The 14,285-nt window shown below is 53.0% G+C and overlaps 7 protein-coding genes across 7 annotated transcripts; 4 read left to right on the forward strand and 3 right to left on the reverse strand.

The window, feature by feature from the left end:
• Nucleotides 1–125: 125 nt before the first annotated feature.
• Nucleotides 126–1,345, reverse strand: V2A60_009769 (uncharacterized protein; the record flags this gene model as incomplete). The annotated part of the gene is made up of 3 exons (XM_083261033.1): nt 126–796; nt 846–1,171; nt 1,227–1,345. The coding sequence occupies 3 exons, from the start codon at nt 1,343–1,345 to the stop codon at nt 126–128; spliced, it is 1,116 nt and encodes a 371-aa protein (XP_083117159.1).
• A 666-nt stretch (nt 1,346–2,011) lies between these two features.
• On the reverse strand, nt 2,012–3,700 carry V2A60_009770 (uncharacterized protein; the record flags this gene model as incomplete). Its single annotated transcript, XM_083261034.1, has 3 exons — nt 2,012–2,250; nt 2,302–3,107; nt 3,159–3,700. 3 exons carry the CDS (start codon nt 3,698–3,700, stop codon nt 2,012–2,014), a joined length of 1,587 nt encoding a protein of 528 aa, XP_083117160.1.
• Nucleotides 3,701–4,930: 1,230 nt separating this feature from the next.
• On the forward strand, nt 4,931–6,046 carry V2A60_009771 (uncharacterized protein; the record flags this gene model as incomplete). Its single annotated transcript, XM_083261035.1, has 1 exon — nt 4,931–6,046. One exon carries the CDS (start codon nt 4,931–4,933, stop codon nt 6,044–6,046), a length of 1,116 nt encoding a protein of 371 aa, XP_083117161.1.
• Nucleotides 6,047–6,775: 729 nt separating this feature from the next.
• V2A60_009772 (batten's disease protein Cln3) lies at nt 6,776–8,121 on the forward strand (the record flags this gene model as incomplete). Its single annotated transcript, XM_083261036.1, has 2 exons — nt 6,776–6,806; nt 6,908–8,121. The coding sequence occupies 2 exons, from the start codon at nt 6,776–6,778 to the stop codon at nt 8,119–8,121; spliced, it is 1,245 nt and encodes a 414-aa protein (XP_083117162.1).
• Nucleotides 8,122–9,083: 962 nt separating this feature from the next.
• V2A60_009773 (F-box protein) lies at nt 9,084–9,763 on the forward strand (the record flags this gene model as incomplete). The annotated part of the gene is made up of 2 exons (XM_083261037.1): nt 9,084–9,361; nt 9,661–9,763. The coding sequence occupies 2 exons, from the start codon at nt 9,084–9,086 to the stop codon at nt 9,761–9,763; spliced, it is 381 nt and encodes a 126-aa protein (XP_083117163.1).
• A 1,713-nt stretch (nt 9,764–11,476) lies between these two features.
• Nucleotides 11,477–12,487, forward strand: V2A60_009774 (cytochrome c1 heme lyase CYT2; the record flags this gene model as incomplete). The annotated part of the gene is made up of 2 exons (XM_083261038.1): nt 11,477–12,069; nt 12,211–12,487. The coding sequence occupies 2 exons, from the start codon at nt 11,477–11,479 to the stop codon at nt 12,485–12,487; spliced, it is 870 nt and encodes a 289-aa protein (XP_083117164.1).
• A 256-nt stretch (nt 12,488–12,743) lies between these two features.
• V2A60_009775 (uncharacterized protein) lies at nt 12,744–14,210 on the reverse strand (the record flags this gene model as incomplete). Its single annotated transcript, XM_083261039.1, has 2 exons — nt 12,744–14,000; nt 14,061–14,210. 2 exons carry the CDS (start codon nt 14,208–14,210, stop codon nt 12,744–12,746), a joined length of 1,407 nt encoding a protein of 468 aa, XP_083117165.1.
• Between the last annotated feature and the right edge of the window lie 75 nt (nt 14,211–14,285).

Below are 14,285 nucleotides of genomic sequence, written 5' to 3' on the forward strand. Positions count from 1 at the left end.
CAAGATGGCCATGTTATCATGGAGGAAAACAACCAGCTTAAATTGTGACAACGACCGGCACATGATACCTAGTAAGCGTTACTGAAGATCTATCGTACCATTAGCCCCCAACGCGCATCGCCTGCCTAGCCCATCAGCTCAGTTTCATCCAAGTGAAACTCTGCCTTGGTCCCCAGGTACTCCCCGTGGAAATACTCCAAGTACGGGCCTGGCACTTGCCCGCCTGCAAAAATCTTGAGAAACCCGTCCTTGCCGGTCCACAGGTGGCGGATGAACGTGCCATCGCACCCGGCATGGGCCTCGGGAAATCCGTTTGCCTCGTCGCAGGAGAGCTCCTTGATGTCGTCGACATAGTCGTAACGGACATAGGTGCCGAACCCTCCCTGATCTGTCGGCCGCCCGGGGCCGTTGGTCCGGAACTTGACGCAATCCGGATAGCGGCCGCCAGCGTTGGGACAGTCTGCCCAGGCGTTCAGAATCTCAAAGGTTCTTGGGTTGTTTTGCGCCACAAGAAAACCCGTGTTGAGATATTCTTTCCCAAACTCGTCCTTGTTCCATTCGTGTACTGGGTCAAAGGCCAGGGCGAGGGAGTTTGTGACCGGGCTGATCTTCCAGTAGTTCATCAGCCATTCGAACGGCAAGTCGAGGTTTCTGAACAGTGCATCTGAGTCGATGTAGATGCATGCCTGATGCTTTGCTAGCAGTTTCGATATTATTGTTGGTTTCTTCCAGGACGTGCGGCGGTCCTCGTAACTGGACACTGTTACATAATAATACTTGTATCTGTGTATCTTACCTGTCTGCATGTAAGCCTCTATCTCAGCAGAAAGGGAAACGCGACTTACTATACAGCCAGTGATTTAGAATACCGAGCGAGAGCCCGTGCACAGACTCCGCGTTTTGCCAGGACATGACATCCGGCCCGAATATCTGCCCAGAGACATTGAAGGCCCGATCGTCAAAGTCGATTATGCAGAGGTCTTTGCCAAGCCCTGCGTGCCATGAGATATCCCTGGGTAGATGCCACTCTAGAGCCCCAAACTGGGAGTACCTCGGGGTGTCGGGTAAGACTGAAGGATTCTGAAGCCGTTGGAAATAAAAGTCAATCCAAGGCTTTGAGGTTTCCGTCGCGGTGTCGAAGGGGACGTGGTGTGGTACTGCCGGCTTGCGACTGCGTCCGTCTTAGCATCCATAACTCAGAAACACGAATCCGCGCAGTAACTTACATTGCGCCAGCGAGAAAATCTTGGTTTATCCGTCTGTTGTGGACGAGGGTAAGGCATAGGAAGATAAATGCGATGGTCGCTGCTGCCCAGCGTAGTCCATAGCCACGAGTCGCAATCATGATATCGATTTCGAATAGTTCTGAGCGGTAGAAGAATCTCGGATGATGTAGAGGAACTGAGGGACAAGAGGTATTCGTTGTAGTATTTATGGAAATTCTAGTCGAGTTGGTGATGCGAAGATGCGAGCCGAGAGCAAACAGGGATGCATGCCAAGAACTAGCAGTTCAGCACCAGTTGAGAAGGAGGAGGCGAGCGTGCATGCTGCGCAACCAAGTGTCACTTCGTTTGAATCAATACATCTTTCACGACATATCAATAGTCTTCCTATTTATCGGTTGATGATCATGCTGCTTTTCTGCACGTTTGCATTTCTCAGGCCTAGACGCATGCCAACCATGTAAATCGGCAATCACTCATCTGTAGGGAGCGAGGAATCATCGCTTCGCAGCCAGTCACGTAGCCGTCCTCTAGTAGGCGACAGGTCTCGTCAAACACTCGGTACGTCTCGAGTCTCGGGATGAGCTTTTGTTCAGCGGCCCTGTAGGGGCAAAAAAATACGAAACACTGTGCAACCCAGAGGCACTAAAGGCTGTTTGGACTGCATTGCCGTGATATTGAGTCAGATTCTTCTTCCCACCCGGAAGGTTGCGGGAAATTTGAAAACTTTCGAGTAAAGCTCTTGAACCGATTTTTAGATAGCCTAATATATCCACATTATGATGTGCTTATGCCCCGTTCTGCTTATCCAGGACAACGGAACGGATGAACCGACATCGATCCTGCAAATCCTCCGGAAGTGTAGTGTTTACAAATTCGGCAGTAACGTTGTAAATATTTCTGCTGATCCCGTAAATGGGCCAATCAATACTTTTTCCATGCAGGAATCTGATGATCTTGTCTTGGTAGGCCAGCGCAAGCTCCGGATAATCCACCGGGGTGACTCTCTGGTTCTCGTAAAAGTAGTCTGTGACACGCCACGTCAGCAGACGCTCGTTATCGTGAATCAGTGACTTACAGAGAATGTCTTGTCCGTGTGCTGCTGGGGGGATAGAGTTGATGAACATATTCGTCCGATCGGGCAGTGCATTGGCCAGACTATACGCCTGGCACGCAAACACGACATCAGTCGTCCAGTCCCAAGCGAGCTGCTCAGGCACCCGTGGATGGTATTGGGCTTGAATAGAAGATATCGTGTCGTTGTCTGCTCCGGGGAGCATACGACGTACGAGGGCAGGGAAGGCGGCTGGCATATTGTCGTCGCTGGAGGTGTAGAGTCCCTCGTTGGCCATGGTGCCCACGATCAAACGTTTCAGCCCTCGGTTCAATTTGCCGTCTAGGAGCAGCTGGGTTGGCGTATCAGAAAAGTCTTTTCCATCTGGCGCAAGGCCGAACCCAATGCCCGGGCCGAAATTACCACCGCCACTCCCCGAGTAGGTGTCATTGATGAGGAAGTGGTTAACAGCCTTCAAATCAGTCTCTGTCAGATTTCGCAGACATTCAAGCGATGTACAGTTTGCAGTATGCAGCACTGTATTGTACAAATCAATCTGTCGTGCTGTGACATCTCGTCTTGGAGGCGCCGCAGGCGACGAAATAAACGCTTGCTGGAAAGGAAGCTCGGCGACGCCATCGTGGAGGGTGGTGAGGTAGTAAATGACGGCCGCACCGGCACTGTTGCCGATAACTGAGAACTTGGAGGCATCACCGCCAAATTTATGAATGTACTTTGCGGTCCATTCGGCCGAGGCCAGTGAGTCAAAGAGTCCGACATTGGCATCCATGTCTTGGTTGGCCGAGTACATGAAACCGCTTACCCCGAGTCTTCCAAGAGATTAGCAATCTTGCCAAGAATGCGAGTTTACAAGTACCTACCTGTAGTTGTTTGCGACAAAAATAAAGGGACCTAACCCTGCAGCCTTGATGCGATCAAACAGCCCCAACGGGTTGATGAAATACTCTTTGCCTCCAAATGCGTATGCGGATCCGGTAAACCAGTGCAGGACCGGCACATTGTCGCCTGGTCGGACCTCTTGCGGGACATAGACGTCCAAGAACAAACAGTCTTCCACACCGAACGTTGTGCCATTGATCTCAGGGAACGGCACCATCCAAGGCGCCGTAGAAATGCACGTCGAATTCGACTTGGAAGCTCTTCCGTCTTGCACTCCCTCCTGCGTCGGCAGAGCAGTGTCCGGCTTTCGAAAGCGTAGATTGCCCGTAGGCGCGTTGGCGAAGCGAATATTCTTGTACACGGCCACGCGCTCGCCAGAAGCTGTGGTGTTGACGTATGTGGGCACATGCTTGGCATAGCCCAAGTCTACCAGGCCACCGTTGCGCGACGGGCATGTAGATGCTGTCGCCGAGGTCACCATGCCCAGCGCCAGAAGCTGAATCACGCCCAGGAACTGTTTCATCATGTCTGTGGCGACAAGTGTACCGAGCAGAGTGAGCTGGGCACTAGGTCTATCGCGAACCTCGAGTATGGCGCTGACTGCATTATATAGTTTTCGTTTGCTATAACCCAACGCGCTTATTGCACGAGAATATGATTACTCGAGACGAGGTGCTACGTACCCTTACTTGCTCCTCTCCGGGGTTACGGCTCAGCTGCTGGGGGTTGAGGATCTGGTTGCCGCTCTTTCTCAACACGGAAAACGAGAATCTTGGGAAACGTCATCACCGCGGTACTAAGAAGATGACTTCATCATAATTAATTATATTCGGGGATATGTAAGCATGGTTGTTGCTAGATGCCACCCACTTTTATCATGGTTATGCCCATTTTTGTCTCCGTAACAAGGCTGGACCATCATGTCCTAAAAGGGAAAACGAGATCAACGCCAGGGCATCACCGCGCCCCAGCGCTACAAACTCTAGTTATCAGGTCCATCTGGGCTTCATCATAGTTATTGTTGGTATATCAGAATATCCTCGTGTTTTTTTCTCCCTCTTATTTGCTCGGCGTTTGCTTCTGGTCTTGTTCTTCTCACTACCTTTTCCCTTTTCTTCATCTAAAAGCGTCACGATAGTTTACGATAGTTTCAAATACGAGTACAGTTTCTTTTGTCCGGTCCTTGCAAGCTGCTGGCTGCCCAGCCCTGCCCGTGTCCCACTATTCCTCAGCCGCACTTGTCCGATGAATGCGACCGTGAAGATGACGTCTCCCGTGCTAATGTTTCTGCATATAAGAGCCCATCTTTTCCGTAATCTCGTTTCCCTCATTGGGATACTGCTGTACCATTATACCAATCGTCCCGCATTGGCTGCATGAAGATGTCGCGTGTGCAGAGGGATAACAAGACAGAGCCGGCCTTTCAGGTCTTGTCGTTCCAGCCCCATCGAGAAGCGCAGGCTAGGAAATACATTACGCGCAAGTCACATCGCAAGTCTCGCGGTGGCTGCTTGGCGTGCAAGCTGAGCAGAATCAAGGTCCGTATCGATCGTTTTGATGTAGCAGCCTCTCCGGCCAGCGTGCTCAGACCACAGGCTGACATTATCTCCCCTCTTTTCAGTGCGACGAAGGCAAGCCGTCGTGCACAAGATGTCTTCGATGTAGTGTAGAATGCCAATACACTTTGTTGGGGAGAAGGAAACCAGCCCTGAAGCCTTGGTCGCCGAAAAAAGGAGACGAAAACATCACAACCATGGCTCCCTATACACCTCCGTTCGCCTTTGCCCAGCCATCCTCGATAGCTTTAGCCGACACTTATCTGCAATCCAAGTCGCCCGCTCGAGGCGTCTCGCGGGTCTCTCTGCTTCACCACATTAACCAGCACTTTCATCACTCCCCCGGCAGCCTCGAGACCGCGGGCGGGCACATGGCATTTATTCTCACTCTCGGCATGAGCCGCCCGTATCTGCTTGACGTTACCCTGGCGGTGGCGGCATGCCATCTACGGCACATGTACCAGGCTAATGGCAGTTTCGGAGAAGCTACCGCCGACACAATATCCGCATGCCGAGTCGCAGAACACTACCAGCAGTCTCTGGCTATCCGCAGCTTCAACCAGGCTTTGGCGCAACCATTCGACCAGGAGGGATCCGATTCCGTCCTCATCTCGTCCATGATGCTCAACCTACTGTCTTTTGCTTTGGATGACGACGATGATCCTAGCCTGTCCTGGGTCTTTACCACAGCTCCAGATCGCCTTGCCTGGTTCTCGCTGAGCATGGGTCTCGCTCCGTTGCTGATGAATACCAAGGAATTCCACGACCAATCCGTTCTTCGCCATATATTCGATGCCTCCGACGACGAGCATCAGACATATCATGGCGACGGCATCAAGCCGTTATACAAAGTGCCGCCTCACTGGCTGCGTCTGTGTGGACTCGATTACACCTCGAACGACCCAGATTGTATATTTTATGAACCAGTGCGGGTGATCACCGAGCTGTTTTCTACCTCTGTCGGCCAGAAATCATTCTTTCTCTACATGGCCTTTTTCGGTAAAGTCGGCGTCGAGTTCCGCTCCTTGTTGGAGAACGATGACGAAGCGGCCATGTGGATCTTGGGGTATTGGCTGGGGCTGCTGTGTCGGTTTGACCACATATGGTGGCTCAGCGCAAGAGCAAGAAGGGACTATCGTGCCATCTGTATTTGGCTGGACAGGCGCAAAGTACGACGGCGGCCTGGTGCCGAGGGCCAAATGTGGAGGCAGCTTATGGTCGATCTCGAGGGCGCTACACAGCAACCCCCGGATGATGGGATACAGTGTCTGCGCAGACCCGAGCCAATGGAGATGTATGATGAGGTCGACTAAGATATGGATAATGTTGGATCAAGCATAGGGTTGATGTTCTGCCCAAGCACCGAGTCCGCCTCATTGGTACGCCATATCAGACTAGTTATGGTGGCTTATGAAGAGGTGGCTATTAGCATCCGCTCAGTTTGGGGCAATAGTCGCCTCCAAGGCTTTTTTTCAATACAGACATTTTTCAATACAGACAGAGATATTCTATCTCGGTGAATTAAGGAATTCTCGCATAGCTTACTTTATGTCATGTGTCGAGTAATATAATGTACATGATCCAGGACTCGATCCACTCGCTACTGCGATTGGGTCAGCCGTTTGTTGGCCGAAAGCCCTAGTAGGCCAGATACAGCAATCAATAGTCCATCAAGGAAAATAACCAATCAACTCGATGTGCCGATTCGACGCTCTCCTCTATGAATCAACTTTTTCTGCGTGATAATGTCTCGAAAATTTGTGGTTGTCGCTGAGAGCTATGACCACTTGCGCACTACCTTTAAAACACCATAACGTATTGTCGCGTGATGGCTGACTGATGGCCAGCCACATGGACCTAACAACTCAAATACCGCTCAACACTACGATCATGCCGCGCTCCCCAAAGATCACATCGAGGAAGAACTATAGATGACCGATAGCTCAGCCTCTTCATACATGCGCCTCCCACTTCCGGGGACTCCCTCGTCTTCCTGGGACGCCTACTCCGCTCGTCTGAATGCCATCTGCAACCATCCCAACATGAAGGTCGTCGTAGCATTCTGGCTGCTTGGTGCGTTGCCCCCCCCCCCCCCCCCCTCTCTCCTCCTCTCCTCCCCCTATTTGCCTCGTGTTCGTCAACATGTTGGCTCTGACAGCGACCCTCTTTTGCAGGCCTCATCAACAATGTCCTCTACGTCATCATCCTCTCGGCCGCCCAGGACCTCGTGGGCACGGTGCCCAAGGGCGTCGTGCTGCTCGCCGACGTGGTGCCGTCCTTCTTCGCCAAGCTGATCGCGCCGTACTTTATCCACCACGTGCCCTACCGCACCCGAGTCCTGATATTCTGCGCCCTGTCCGTCGCGGGCATGTCCCTCGTGGCGCTGACGCCGCCCGAGGCCTCCGTCGCCGTCAAGATGGTCGGCGTCGTGCTCGCCAGCCTGAGCAGCGGCGGCGGCGAGCTGAGCTTCCTCGGCCTGACGCACTTTTACGGCCCCGCCAGCCTCGCCGGCTGGGGCTCCGGCACCGGCGCCGCCGGCCTCGTCGGCGCGGGCCTCTACGTGGCCATGACGGAGTGGTGGCGCTTCAGCGTCCGCGGCAGCCTGCTCTTCGCGGCGACGCTGCCCGTCGTGATGCTCGCCAGCTTCTTCGCGGTGCTGCCCCAGGGCCCGCTCCGCAAGGGCGCGACCGGCAATGCCGGCTACGGTGCGGTGCCGGGCGACGATGCCGCCGATGACGAGGAAGAGAGCTCGGCGACCGCGGCGCTGCTGAACCCCAGGCACGCGCAGCTGACGGCCAACCGCGCGTCGGAGCTGTCGGCACTGAAAGCAAACTTGAGACGTGCAAGGTCGCTCGTGATTCCGTACATGCTTCCGCTTCTCCTCGTGTACGTTGCCGAGTACACGATCAACCAAGGAGTGGCCCCGACACTCCTCTTTCCCCTTGCCGAGTCGCCCTTTGCCGAGTTTCGCGAGTTCTACCCCTTCTACGGCTTCCTGTACCAACTTGGCGTCTTCATTTCTCGGTCATCTATATCTTTTGTCCGCATCCACCGGTTGTACCTGCCCTCCTTCCTGCAGATTGGTAATCTCGCTCTCTTGACGCTGCATGCCATGCTGTTCTTTATACCTTCCGTGTACTTCGTCTTCATAATCATATTCTGGGAAGGACTGCTGGGTGGAGCCGTCTATGTGAATTGTTTTGCCGAGATCATGGAGAATGTGCCCGAAGAAGAGCGCGAATTTAGTCTGAGCGCCACAACTGTCAGTGACAGTGGCGGAATATGCATCGCAGGCCTCGTAGGCATTGTCATGGAAACTGGTCTCTGCAACTACCAAGTCGCGCATGGCAGGGATTGGTGTAAGCAGATCAAGGTCCAGCATGGGTAGCTCATTATGCATAGGTTGTCGCTCGATTTATGACAAAGGTTTTGCCCTACATATCCATCGGTGGATTTCTTTTTGGCTACCCTGCATCCTGATATGAATATTGAATATTCAATGATGGATTTAGAAAATAAAGGAAACACTAGACCGGGAGGTATAAATGATTGTCAAGATGAATTATCATTGAATTCATTCTATAGTTTCACTTATCATTGTATAATTGTGCAGGCGGTCAAGCAAATAAAGCTCTTCCGATGTTTATTGCATATCTCCTATCGAACACTAATAACATAGCCATATGCTACCTATGCTAGCCACTTGACCCTCAACACCCACACCAGCGATTTAGCAATGCGGCCCATGTCGTGGTTCAGGCGTGTTGAAGCTACCAACTCATGTAGAACTAACTTGACTAGTGATTGGGAAAGCTGCGTACGTCGATAGAAATCTCACAGTACTTGTCACGTGTGAGCCGGGTGACTTTGCCATAGCAACGCCGGTCACTTCGAGCTACAGTGGCAAACTATCGTGGTCTAACAGAGCTTCAGAATATGGTGACTGCTCATCCACAACAAACACGCTGCTGCGTACAGAACTGCTTGCAGCTACCTCATTGTTTGATTTTCCTTCTTGTCCATTACTATCATTCAAGTAGAGAACACCCGCTCGACTTTCTATTAGCCCGGAGCAGGGAGCCTAGGACGGCGTGAATACAGCGTGAACACAGCGTGAACACAGTGTGAAAGTAGCGTGAAGAGCTGGCCCAACCCTGCTGCTTCTCGTTTGAAGGTCTTCTCTCTCAAGCCACTCTTCTCGTTGCTATAGATCATATATTCCCCCGAATCGCCCCTCGAGAATTGCACTAGACATGCTTCCCGCTAGCAGAGCGTATCATTCATGCCTCCGACGTTTCCATATCCCGACCGAGGTTCGAACGAGCACCACAGTCCCTTGTTCCACGCCTCATGACTGACCACTTGCACTTTCAGCTCCGAACCGGGGCGTCGGTCATCTCTTGCGCCTTGCTGTCACTTCCTTCGGAAACGCTGATTGCTATTTTCCAGCTTCTAGACCCCATTGACGCTGTCTGCCTGGCCCTCGCGAGCAAGCACCTCCTCCACGTGTCGGCCATGGTCACCATCAGGGTGCCCTCCGTAGCCAAGCATAGAAACGTGCTGCCCTCTACCTGCAAGCTCATTTACGAGCTTCTCTGGCGCTTTACACCAAAAGTCGACCGCAAAGTGTGGAGGGACGCAAAGAAAAGGTTTGGCCTATGTTGCGATTGTTTGCGGCATCGGCCCAAGAAAAAAGCACATTGGACCATTTTCGCGCAAAAGTATAAGCGCACAAGGGGGGTCAAGGCAGACACTTGGAGGCATGCAGTCGCGCAATGGAACCGCCGCAAGACAGCGCAGTGCCCGGAATGCTATTGCCAGGAACGGTTTGCAGAAGTGCAAATGTGACCAGACGGAAGGGCTACAACGCCACATTTCCTTGCTACCGGAGAACCAAAAGAGATGTTGACGAATTTGGAGACCGTAGGGCCGAGGAGCACCTCGGCACGCAGCCCGAGAAGGCTTCGGAAGGATACGCAAATGGCATTGATGCTGGCTGCAAAGGTGCAAGAGATGTTCAGGAGCACTGACCGGAAGCAGCTCGGCTCGCGGGCGAGAATTATTGGCATTGAGAGGGGTAAGATTTCATGTACCAAAGTTTGGTCCTCAGGCGAGTTGTGGAAACGTTGAAACCAGATCAGTGGATTGTTATAGAATGTCGAAGTATTCCCTTGAACGACGAAGACACAGTCATAGAGCAACTGGATTATTTGCTCCAGAAGCCAAGTTCCCCTGAGATCTGGTCTGGCATGGCTGCTACGGGATAAAACTGGCATCTTCATCCAACGCGACTGTGAGGCTCGCTGGTAAGATGGCCCAGAATGATACGAATGAATTCTAAACGAAGCACATGGGGATTTGTCGCGCGGCAATGCATATGCTACAACCACGCAACCTGATGATGACTAGTCATGCCACTGATCATTACAGATATCTTTAGCAAGTTTAAATAAGGCGCCGACCGCTTCTGATTTGCAAAAGCCTCGTGCCTAACACCTCGCCAACAGCCCCAAAGGTATTTGCCGCCGAACTATTTTGCGTGGATTCCCAACACGATTCTCGGGGATACCGCAAAATTTAACGATATCGCCGATGTTTCCTCGAAAGAGGTGAAAATGAAGATGGCTTAAAAAAAACTGGCTGCTGTCGACAATGTCAATCGCTCTCGCGCATGGCACATGGTTCAGTGCCCCTGCCAGAGCCTGCATGAGCCGACATTGTGGCCTATCTGGTTCTTCGGATCCGGGACCGGGTGGGCTTGGGCAATGCATGGATTCATTTGTGGCGATGGATACGTTTCTTTTTCTAAACTCTGGCTGCTCTACGAAAATCTCACCGTAGTTTGGCAAATACTAACTGATTCCTGCCAACTTTGAGTTGCTTGGTTCTGCGCACAGTGATGATTGCCGGACTGATCAAATCGTCAGCCGATATCATCACTCACCAACTTATTTCTTCTCCCTATTTTTGAAAGCCACATCGGCCACTGGTTTCGACGTCATGGTAGCTGTCGCACCGCAGTGGCCAGCCAACGCCCCCCGGTGCGTCCTTTGCCTGCCTTTGGATGGACTGACTCTCACCATGTCCGAAATCGCCTCCTTATACGGAGTATACGCTATGGCAGCTACATCTGGAGCGTTTGGTGTTGACAGTGTGTCGAAAGAGCGCGGAGATATTTTTTCCTAAGAGAAGCAAAAAAAAAAGAGAAAACGAAGAAGCAAAGGAATAAGAAAACCCCAAAGGTTCACCTAGTTGTGCATGCTCTATACGTGGTGCTAACGTTAGGGGTTCGCACCTTGACTTCCACGTCGATAATGGTCACCCCTACGGTAACATCCACAGGCATATCCGCAAGAAGCTCAATGCTACGAATGTACTGAGTTGATTAGGCTATTTTTTTCAATATGTAGCAGTGCATGAATTACGCCTGCAATGTGAAATATATCCATCGATAAATAGCATGCAAACACTTTTCACAAACAATCAGTTCGTACCAGTAGTTGGGCCATTGGATGCCACCTATTCCTTTCCGTCCATTGCTAATGGGGTCCACTTTTCGGGGAAGCGTAGCTTCGGACGCTTTTTTTTTTTTTTGGTTCAGATGGTATCGCGACTTCTGCCCTGCAGACCCAGCCTAGTCCTTTTTTTTTCCCCTTTCGCGCTTTTGTCCTACGGCGAATTATCCTTTCTTGTCATCGACCTAGCACATTTTCAGTTTGTACCAGTACCGAATAGACCTTGCAATGGCTGCCGACGCTTGCCCCGTCGACCACAAAAGTCGCGAGGCCTGGCTCGAGCAAGCCAGAGCCGCCGAAGCCTCCAAGGCCGCCGCCGCCGCCGCCACTACCGCCTCTGCGAAGCAGTGCCCCGTCGACCACAGCGCGCAGGCGTCCTCGTCACAGCAGCATGCATCATCATCGTCGTCATCGTCATCATGGGGCTCGCGCCTCTCGTCACTTCTCTGGTCATCCCCGTCCTCGACCGCTCCCGAGGCGCGAGCGCAAAAAACGACCCCCCGCGTCGCCAGCGGCGGCGGCCTTGACACCGATCGCGTCATCTCCACCATCCCGCGCCTCGCCGGAGACCCCTCAGACTGTCCCGTGGACCACGGCGCGTCGGCCAACCCGGCCAACAGCGAGATTGAGTCGGGCGCGGACGCGGCGTCGGGCAACTGGGTGTACCCCTCGGAGAAGATGTTCTTCGACGCCATGAAGCGCAAGGGCTACGACGCCCGCGTGGCCGACATGAAGACGGTCGTGCCCATCCACAACGCCGTCAACGAGCGCGCCTGGAAGGAGATTAAGGAATGGGAGGCGCCGTACCTCGCCAAGTCGGAGTAAGTCGTTTGTGCCCCGCGGCGCGGGTGGTCGTGAGAGACACGACTCTGGAGGTTGGGGAGGGGGGGGGGGGGGGGGAGCTTGAATTACACGAGTGCTAATGTTACTGCCTTTTTTTTTTGGCCCCCTCATCTTTCCAGATGCGGTGGACCTAGACTCGAATCCTTTGCAAACAAAAACGACCGCATGACGCCCACGGCGCGCTTCAACACCATCCTCGGCTTCACGGCCCCCTTTGATCGCCACGACTGGGTCATTGATCGCTGCGGTACAAAGGTCGAATATGTGATTGACTTTTACGCCGGTCGCCCGGGTGGTTCGACTCCTGGTCCCAGCTTCTACCTCGACGTGCGTCCCAAGCTGAACACCTGGGAAGGCGTCAAGATGCGCGCCTTGCGCTGGGCGCATTTGGCCTGAAAATTGAAGCGGAGCGGATTCCACTTGCAATAGACACCATGACGAATGACCGACACAAAACGAGACTAGCGTTGAACATCTCCTGTACCACACTGTATAAAGACATTTAGACTCCCAGGCATGCTTGCCACTTGTACAACTAGCCATCTTGCATTAATAGAGCAAATTGTATTTCACTAAATGTTTGTGCGTGTAGACTTGATACATCTAGTCTCTCATTACAGCGGTTGTCAGGGTTTCGCTTCAGGGCCCTGTGTTAATACACCGTCTTGTTCAGTCTGCGAGCGACCAAGCGAACTGGCGCCGCTGTCTCGAGTGATTGCGTGGACAAGTCCCAGCCCTTTTTAGACATGCTCGTCCAAAGCTCTTTGCTCGTATAATGTTTCACGTACCCGTCAACCACCGGCCCCTCCTTGCTGAACACGCGCTCCAAGCCTGGTGTGAGGCCTGTTTCCCCATCCATAACCCATGCCATCTCGACAGCTACAAACCAGGCCATGATGGCCTGCTTTGGCAACACGTCCTCCCAGAGAAGTATGCGGATCTTGGCATACCGGTGGGCCGCCGCTGGTGTCACAGCGAGTGTGAACTTGTCGCCATCAAGAAGCTTGACCGGGCCGGTGGAACTGCTCATCGCATGGCCAAAGCTAGTGGCTAGTTCGATGTCGGCGACCCTATGGCCATGTCTGTTCAATACGGAGGGGCGCCACGCGATGATGTATTCACGTTTCGAGATTTCGGCCGGGGAAAGGACATTTCCAGTCCGAAGGTACTCCTGGGATAGAATAGTAGCGCGCTGACGATTCAAGGTCGTCATCTGGACACTGCACACGCCAAGGTAATTCATCCATAAATGGCCGAAAACGAGCACAATCATCAGGCAAACCACGCTTCGGTGGTCTTCAATCACCTTGACGACGACGGTCCCGACCAGGAGCCCAATAAGCCCCACGGCGGTTTCCTGACTGGCCTCCTTTGCATTCAGCTCCGCCAAGTTGTCGTGCTTTGCAAAATGCATACTCAGCGCAGCTTTGCTCGCGCCAGCCGATACTCCGCACAACGCCCTCAGCGCCTCGCCAACACTCAGAAAGGCGACTTTCCCCCAGGGCGACAGGTACGGACTGTACAGCTCTAGAAAAAAGGCTGAGTCGTTGAACAGGTCGGCCAGGAACCGGTAGCGCTTGGCGTCTGGCTCTATGCGAAGACCGAAACGATGCGCAAACACGATTGTCGCCACTCTTGACGTGGCGTCGCGTAGTATGGTCAGCAAGAGCGCAAAGGTGGCCGAGGAGTTGGCGTCGCCGACGCCCAGCCCTTGAAGCAGGGCACGGTTGGCGAGGAGCGAGGTGATGGTGGAGAAGAAGGCCTGAAGTGAGTCAAACGTCTGGTAGGCGAGGTAGTCGGAGGACACGGAGTGCGGGAACCCGACGGGCAGAAAGGAATCGGACAATATCTTCTTCCATTCTCGTAGTGAACGTGAGAAGAGGTCGTTTGTGTGGCCTTCGGGGCGAAGCTATGGTAACTCGGGTCAGTTGTAACGCGCGGTCATGAGGATGGTTCAAGGCCCAGTTACATGAATAATACGACCGCTTGGTTCATATAGCCATTTCTTCTGTACGTGGCCCGATTTGTCCAGTTCAGAGACTTCAACCTCGCTACCGCTGGAGATGAGTGTTGCTACTGAAGCGTCGGTCGGCCCCGGGGTCTCAACTGGCGCAGCCATCGGTGCCCGCTACCACAATTTGGCTTGGTGTGAGTAGCCACGGAGTGGAATGCGAATATTTATTGTGCAGTGTTT

Source organism: Cordyceps javanica, chromosome 7 (assembly GCF_051103115.1).
Source record: "Cordyceps javanica chromosome 7, complete sequence".
Taxonomy (NCBI): domain Eukaryota; kingdom Fungi; phylum Ascomycota; class Sordariomycetes; order Hypocreales; family Cordycipitaceae; genus Cordyceps; species Cordyceps javanica.